Below are 8,890 nucleotides of genomic sequence, written 5' to 3' on the forward strand. Positions count from 1 at the left end.
TGGCTTCGAATGATTATAGTCGCGAAACAGGCACGTGAACGGGTTTCTGGAACTTCGGCATCGGGATGAAACCTTGATGTCGGCCAATTAGCGATGTCATTGGCGAGCCATCTTGGACCGTGACGCCAGATATAGTCGTTTACGAAGGCCGCTGGTGATTGTCCTCTTGATATCAGGTCCGCTGGATTATCCAATGACCCGACGTGGTGCCATGCCGCGATATTCGTCTTCGATTGGATGTCGGAAACGCGATTAGCTACGAACGTTTTCAGCGTGTATGGTTCCCTGTTAAACCAGTTCAAAACGATGGTCGAATCGGTCCAGAATCGTACGGTATCGAATTCTCGTAGGTTGATTTCTCGAACGGTCGAAAACAACAATGCGAGACTGACGACCTTCAAGGGTGCGATGCGAGATTTTGCACATAAAAGCTTCGTTTTTCCTTCACCGTTTTCGTCGCATGACCGAACATATAGGCACGCTCCGTACGCACGTTCGCTCGCATCACAAAACTCATGTAACTCTACTGTGCGAATCGCGCATTGGCAGACATGGCGTTCGAAAGATGTCTGGTTCAACAATTGCAACTCTTTCACGTATGTAATCCACTTGGTGTGGATGTTGGCTGGTAGGGATTCGTCCCAAGCCAGTTCCAATTGCCACAGCTGCTGCATAAGGATTTTCGCAGTTACAATCACAGGTGTCAGCAAACCTAACGGATCGTATATCTTTGCAATCGTAGACAAGATCGTTCGCTTCATTAGTCTTGTCTCGATATTTGGATTTACCGAGTAAACGATTTGATCGGTGCGCGCGTGCCACGAGACGCTGAGAGTCTTGACCGTCTCATCCCCGAAGTACTTCGCGTGTTCTCAAATGTTCAGTCCACCGAGATTGAGTAGGTTGATCGTTTGATCTCGCAGACTTACTGTGTCTTCGAACGTGTCGGCGCCGGTCAGTAAATCATCGACGTAACGATCGCGTCGCAGAACGGTCGATGCAGCTGGAGCGTTATCCCCTTCGTCGGTTGCTAGCTGGTGGATGCTCCGGATGGCAAGCAACGGTGCGGCAGACAAACCGAACGTGACGGCGTTCAGTTCGTATGTTTTGATTCTACCATTGTCGTCTCGCCACTGTATTCGTTGATACCGACGATCTTCTGTTTTTACGAGAAATTGTCGATACATCTTCTCGATGTCTCCGGTCAAAACGTAGGCATGCATTCTGAATCTTATCAGGAGCGCGAAGATGTCGTCTTGAATCGTTGATCCAGTTAGAATCGTGTCGTTTAATGATAGTCCGCTGCTCGATTTCGCGGATCCATCGAACATGACGCGAACCTTCGTTGTGGTGCTCGTCGGTTTTATGATAGCATAGTGAGGCAGGTAGAAATCCTGCGAATCACGTGGTTCTACCTCACTCAGGTGTCCTAACTCGAGATATTCCTTGATGACCTTGGAATATTCGCATTTTAATTCCGGATTTCGGTTGAATTTACGTTCGAGGGAAAGAAGGCGATTCAAAGCCAATTTACGTCTTCTTCCCGTTAAATGGCAGGGCGACGATATAACGACCGGTTTTATCTCGCGTGACGTGGTCCTGGAAATGTTGTTCGCACTCCCGTTCTTCGGCCGAATAGCGTCGCGTCTGAGGGCCCTCTTCCAACTCCCAGAATTTTTGCAATTCAAAATTAGGGGTGGTGAGTAACGTCCGGTGTCCTCTTGAAGTTGCCGGTGTTGAGACACTCCCCCCGATGATCCATCCAAACTGAGTTTTTTGAAGGACCAGATCGGCTCCACTGCGAGGAGAGAGTCTGTGCTGGCCAATGTTGAGCGACGATAATGCAGGGCCGGTACCGATTAGCATGTCCACCTTCGCCGGTCGATGGAATTGTGGATCCGCGAGTCTGATGTTTGCTGGTATCAGAATTTTTGAACGGTCGATTTGAACATCAGGTATCGGCCCAGCAATGCGCGGAATGGTAAAGAACGTTAAATCCCTCTTATAATTTGAGATCCGTGACTTGATGGTAGTTGAGACCAGTTTCTTTGAAACTGTGTTTAACTGGTTCAACGCCTCGATCGTCGTCGTGTTCTCCTTAGTCGGAAGCCGTAGTTTCGTTGCCAGGTCGTCGGATATAAAATTCGCACTCGAACACGTGTCAATTAGGGTCCCACATTTGATCGCGTTTCGCTCCCGATCAAGTACTTCGACAATCACGGTAGCCATCAAATCGGTTGTAGGCCAATTGACGACGGACTTCGTGACCCTTCGCGGTTCGAGTTTTCGGGATTCCGGCTGAAGTCATGATGATGTTTCCGGATGCGATTCCTGGTGCAGCTTCGTGTTGTGACGCTGGTTACAAACGCGGCACCCTCCGGCCTTACAATCCTCCGTAGGATGATTAGATTGTAAGCAATTGAGGCATAGGTGTGCTTTGCATGCGATCTCGATACGACGCGGTACCGTGAGTTCGAAAAACCGAGGGCACTGGTACACCAGGTGTGCTCCTTCAAAGACCGGGCATTTCGATTCGGTGTGTCCCATTCTTTTCGCTGATCCTTGCGATGGCGGTGTGGATCAATGTTGAGCTCGCAGAGATGTCTCCGACTGCGAAGGCGCATTTCGCAAGGTATTCGTCACGTAAACCTGGCGTTTTTGCGGCTGCGACGCTTGACTACGTTGATGATTCGTCTGGCGGCAGAAATTGGTAGCTCACTCTTTGTCAATGATACTTGTTGACAAGTTCACATTCATTTTTGCCATGTGAAGTTGCAAAAAAGTGCCATTCTGCATTAATATCAAAATCTTCGAAATGACAGCTAGGATTTAAGAGATTATATTTATGTTTTCAACAATAAGACGAACAGTGAGTTACCAATATTTATTGATTGCATTAAACCTTGCAAATGCTCGGAGATAATGTAGAATAATGTTGGGTGACGCCTCCTTGATCGTAAATAATAACGCACGTTCGCCCGCTGGAGTCGACCAGGCTGCCAGCGACGACGCGCCCGCCGCGATAGTGCGACTCGACGCAGCATCACCTTTGGGCAATTTTCACAGGACCAATTTTAAAATGTCCATCTTTTTGAAAGTTTGTCCATCAAGGGGAAGGATCAAACTATATTCTCCTTTTTTTCAGATTTTTAAAATCGCGCATCATCTTAAAAACCTACATTTGTTTAAAATAATTGCAAAAAAGACGATTAAAACACAATTTTTTTTAAATGAAATAATTTTCTTTACAAACTTCAATGTTTTCTCTATAAGCACCGTAAAGCTTATCTCCATTCGCTTACTAGTTCAATAGCTATCATTTTTTAAAAAAGGTAGCACTTAACTTCAAGCAGCTGTAAAATCGACAATTTTCAAAATTTTGAAAAATCCTTTGGGGTATGTTTAAATATCGTTAAAGACTACAACATATTCAAATTTGAGCAAATTATAAGAACTTGCTCCGAAACGTGTCCGATTTCGCGTGGAATGACCCCTTCTGTAATGCAACAGAAATTTCAAATGTTGATATAATAAATATTCGAAGAAAAATTACGATAGAAATGTATGGTTATGGCAATAAATATAATTATACAAGTACTACTATCAGTATAAATTGTGTGGTACACCTTTCACTGCCCAAGATGTTAAAAAAATCATTTGAATTTCGAGACATAATAAAACATAATTCCACAGGATGAATAAATTTGACAGATCCTTGCAATAATTGTGATAGTTCAAATACAAACATAATGAAGAAAGTCAATATAACTGCTTCCAAACAAATTCTTATTGCAAAATTACTTTTGTTCGATTACAATAGTAGTAGAACAACAAAACTGGAAAATTTCTACATCAAAGCAATACCTACTACTAAAATACAAATAGGAGATCACTGTTACAAACTTAAGGCAGCGATTTTCCATCATGGTAAAATTATTGTCGATGGCCATTACATGAGTATGGTAAGGGATAAGGGCACAATGTGGGTATCCGTTGATGATTTACGAGTAAAAAAGCAAGCTTGGTCATGAAATACTAAGAATGCATACATACTTTACTTCACAAGGTGTTAATTGTGGTTGTTATTACTAAACTGCGGATGTTTATGCACGATAAATATGCAAACAGCATTTTGTATATTTTATTGTATAAAATATAATATTAAAAATTATCTGAGGTCATTCCCATTCCCATCCTAACAAAAAACTTCAAAAAAGTAAAAAAATTACGCCAAGTACATGAAAAAGTCAGTACTGTGTCACAAAAAGATGTGAAATCGAAATGAGCTGCAAGTACATAAAGGTGCTTTCCAGCAATGTGCAAAGGCGACACTATGTAATGTAATGTAAGATTCGGTGCTTTCCAACTACGCTTAAGATAACACAACTATGCACAGCTAGAATGCTGTGTTCAACTTGGCGTGGCCAGGGGAGGTATTCTCAGATCATCATTACCATATCTTCTCTCGCAGGCTTTGTTGGATGACTAACTTAGGTAACTATTTCGTATTACTGACTCACTTAAAAGATAACTGCCATCGGGTCCAAAACAACTGCGTCAGCCCTGTATTGACTGACAATATCAGAGTCCAAACTCCTGGAGAAAACTGAATTAGTCATCATGTAACTAAGTGCTAGGGTCATCCTTTTCCCACCGCAACACTTAGATATAAGGCGTCGTGAAATTGTAAAAAGGACTCATTCCGAAATCACCAGCTAATTAAGACAGTTCTCATTTGTAATCCTGTACCTACGGTGTACTCAGGCGGGAACGAACTCCGCTGTAACACCTCTACGTTATTTTCAAGTGCCTCTTCAACGTTGTCTTCTATTACTTCTTCTATGTTGTCTTCGCGTGGCGCAACTTCTTTATCATTTTCACCTCTTTCAATATCTATATAACCAGATTATTTTTGTCATTGTAGTTTTTATCTCTTTTTCTACTTATCAGTTGCACTGCATTTTTACTCTCATTAAGCTTAACGTCACACTTATTTCTTACATTTCCTTTTTCAGAAATGAATACCCTGTAAGTATTCAAGTTGGTATCCTTCCATATCAGATCTCTAATGGCGTTCTATAATATACTCTGGATTTTACTCTATTCCTTATGTGCGCCGCTATACTAACTGCTTCCATCCAAAAATTCAAAGGTAGTTGTAAATTTGACATCAGGGCTTTTGTGATTTCTATTACTGTTCTATTTCCTTTCTTAGCAACACCATTACATTGGGGTGTCCTGGTAGGACTTAATTCATGTTTAATTTCTTTATCTTAAAACCATATCTTTAAGTCGGTGCTCAAAAACTTATCTACATTATCTCTACGTACAGCTTTCAATCTTCTACCTGTTTGGTTTTCTTCAAAATTAATTAGTTTTATCAATTTCTCTGCGGTGTCACCTTTCTCTTTCAGTAATATAACAAAGAGCATTCTTGAGTAATCATAAATAATTGTGCAAACATACCTTTTTCTTCCCTGTAAAATTAGATTTATGAGTCCAATCAAGTCAGTGTACAATAAATCTATGATGCTATTTATCCTTTCTAATAACCTCGCATGCACTTTTCTACAAATTTTTCCTTCAACGCAACACTTACATTGTATGTTCATCTTATTATTGCCTCTTATTATTGCCTCAGGCCCACTGATAATTCTTCTCTCTTTATTTCTTCTATCATCCTCTTGTTCACATGCCCCAACTTTTGATGCCAGATATCTTTCTCTGTTGTGGCCGTAACAGTTTCATAATTTATTGTTGTTGATTGAACATAACTTCTTCGCACTGCTGTCATGCGAACTTTTCCATGCTTATTGAATATTTCTGCATCTTGTTTATCGAATGTCACGCACTATCCATTATCAGTAAATTTAACAACAGACAATAAATTAGTATTCAAATCTGGGACACACAACACATTATCCAATCTTACTCTGTTTTTCAGTTCACTTTGTTTCATTATAACTTCTACCTTGCTTATCAGCAAGTGTAATCCCCCTCTCTTCTTTCTCTAGCTTATCAAAAACTTCTACGTCTGATGTCATATGTCTTGTAGAACTAGAATCCAGTAGCCAAACCATATGTCTTCTCATACTGAGCACTTTCCTGTTCACATTTTGTCACTTTATTTAGACTTAATCTGTCCAACGTAGTTATCACAGCTTCGTCTGCTATATTCGTTGTCTTTTCTTTCTTTCCACGTGCATTTCCATTATCTCTCCAGTTTCCTCTTCCACGAAAGGTGCTTTTGTTTCCTCTTCCTCGAGCAGGTTTACAATTCTTTGTCCATTTGCACTCTGTGGAAATATGCCCATATCATTGGCAGTTAAAACACTTTTACTTACCAAGTACTCAGTTGATATGTGGCCTTTCTTTCCACAATTGTAGCAGTTAACATCATTCTTCATTTTGTCCTTCATTTTCCTGACATCTTCATGATTTTTCTGCACTCTTTCTTTTTTTATTTTTTTTCTTTCTAGCTTCTTCTAACTTCAGCATATATCTTATGTCACTAATCGTTGCTTGTTTTTGAGTTTCCAATATTCTAACATTTCGATCAAACTTTTGTCTGAGCCCACGCATCACATACATTTTTATTTCAAATTATTCTATCATCCTACCCAATTACGTACATTAATTTTTAAGACCTTCAGCTTTCTTGATGTAGTCGTTTACACTTTCATCCTTGTTTATACGCAATTTCGTTAAATCACATAATACTCTTATTTTAATTTGTTCTGATTCTGTTGCCATGTTATACTACTCCCTGTGAACGGGGAGTAGGATTCGTGTGGTGTGCGGTTAAGAAATAAATTTTATAGACTAGGATTTTTGTTAAATTAATATATAACAAAATTTTATTAAACAATGTTCTATACAATTAATATCTGAATCTAAACGATGCGTGATTATTTCTAACTTATAATTACTTTAGTCTTTTAGATTAATATCGAGAAAGAAACAATAGTTTGGTTTGGTATCTCACTAAACTGGATTGGTAACTAACACTGCTTATTTGCCGACCGAATACTTTCCGGTTTAAGAGTACTTATGGGATCTGATTTGGGCACATGGCAGTTATGGATTATAGTCGATAGGGATCGAGGATAGGCTAAGGAACTGGTTAAAACTGCCTCGATGTGGAGGATCCAAGGAGCTGGTTTAAACTACCTCGCAGTGGTAATCAAGGAACTAGTTAAAGCTGCTTCGCTGAATAGTGATCCAGGAGCTGGCTACAACTGCCTCGATCAGAAGGAACCAAGGAGCTGGTTAAAGCTGCCTTAAAATGGTTTAGGATCAGTAGGATTGTTTGATGTTCAGAACCTCGAACTTCAAAACGCCCTGCTGTTTTTTTTTGCTGTTTCCCTTGAGTGGGGGTATTACAGTACCTGTGGAAAGGTTTCCATACAACCTGTACATAACATGAAGAAAGTAGAAATGTGAATGTAACACATGAGAGCTTGGAGTGATATTGGGGAGTGTTGTATAACAGGGAAAGATTTCAAAAAACCCTGTAAGCCATGAAGAGTTAAAAAAAAGCGTGAACTTACTACTGGATTAGAGTACCTGGTAGTTTTCTATACATTTTGAATGGAATTTCATGAATATTATACCTTCCTATTTTATTAATTAGAGGGTTTTCATGTGAGGTGTACTGGGATTTTCTGATGGAATTTAGAATAAAATCTCTGACTTTTGAAGTGCTAGCTTCAGCATGTAGGTTCATTATGGTAGCGTTATAGTTCTTGTTGAGAATAATTCTGAGAAACTTATTTTGAATATATGTGTAGGGACAGCTGTGCATCAAGCTTGATGTCTGTAGGCGATTATTGGTCTAACGCAGACTAGGTACATAATAATTTTAATATTTTTGTTCAGGGCGCTGTTTTTGGAAATTAGAGGATAGAGTCTTCTTAAGGTGGGGTGAGAAAGTATAATTCTGCTCTTTATGGCAGGACCCCAGGTGAGTTTGTGGTCAAAGATGAATCCCAGGTATTTGACCTGGGGTTTCCAGCTGATAGATTCTCCCGATATGGTTACAGTGGCAGTTGGTTTTTGTCTTTTTTGGAAAAGCATATAGCCTCGGTTTTAGCTAAGTGTTTTTTTTTGTCAGTCGGTAGATCATTTATATATAGAATGAATAAAATGGGACCAAGTATGGAACCTTAGGGGACACTAGCAGTGATGGGTAGAAGTTGCAATTGAGCACCATTAACAGAAGTGAACAAGTGTCTGTTTGAGAGGTAGTTTGCTATGAGCTTAATTAGAAAGAGTGGGAATTTTCAGTGGTGAAGTTTGCAGATTAGTCCAGCGTGTCATACTGAATCAAAGGCCTTCTCAATATCTAGAAGAAGCATTTGAACAGATCTATTTTTATTTAGCTCAAAAGTGATATCTTCGGTAACTCTTAGAATTTGGTGTATAGTGGAGTGGTGTTCTTTGAATTCAAATTGATGATTCGGTAGAATGTCATTATCTTTGATGTGCTGGTTGAGAAATTTTAGAATTATTTTTTCGAAGACTTTGCCTAGCAAGCTTAGAAGACTGATTGGTCTGTAGCTACTGTGAAGGTTCACTGGGTTTCTTGATGGGAATAACTTTGACAGTTTTCCAAACGCTGGGAAAGTAGCAGTTCTGTGTAGCTTTTCTGATGATATAGTAAATTTGGACCTGTAACTTCTTTGTAGTGTTTTTCAGTTTCTGTACTGTAATTTTGTCTAGACTGAGGCCCTTATTGGTTGGAAGTTTTTTAATTATAGCTTGGATGTCTAACGGACTGAAAAAAGGAGAGTGTGGCTCAGCCTGTAGGTTTAGAATGAAAGAGTAAGAACCCGAGACTAGTGAATCAAGTGGAGATGATAGGTTATATGCTAGGTCATGCACTTGTTGA

The 8,890-nt window shown here is 39.8% G+C and overlaps 1 protein-coding gene across 1 annotated transcript; it reads right to left on the reverse strand.

The window, feature by feature from the left end:
* Positions 1 to 1,530: 1,530 nt before the first annotated feature.
* Positions 1,531 to 2,229, reverse strand: LOC143185070 (uncharacterized). Its single transcript, XM_076387794.1, has one exon. The coding sequence runs from the start codon at positions 2,227 to 2,229 to the stop codon at positions 1,531 to 1,533; it is 699 nt and encodes a 232-aa protein (XP_076243909.1).
* Between the last annotated feature and the right edge of the window lie 6,661 nt (positions 2,230 to 8,890).

This window comes from Calliopsis andreniformis, chromosome 10 (genome assembly GCF_051401765.1).
Source record: "Calliopsis andreniformis isolate RMS-2024a chromosome 10, iyCalAndr_principal, whole genome shotgun sequence".
NCBI classification, from domain to species: domain Eukaryota; kingdom Metazoa; phylum Arthropoda; class Insecta; order Hymenoptera; family Andrenidae; genus Calliopsis; species Calliopsis andreniformis.

Coding starts and splice junctions, on each gene's coding strand:
- LOC143185070 (XM_076387794.1), bottom strand. CDS start 2,229: ATGGCTACCGTGATTGTCGAAGTACTTGATCGGGAGCGAAACGCGATC.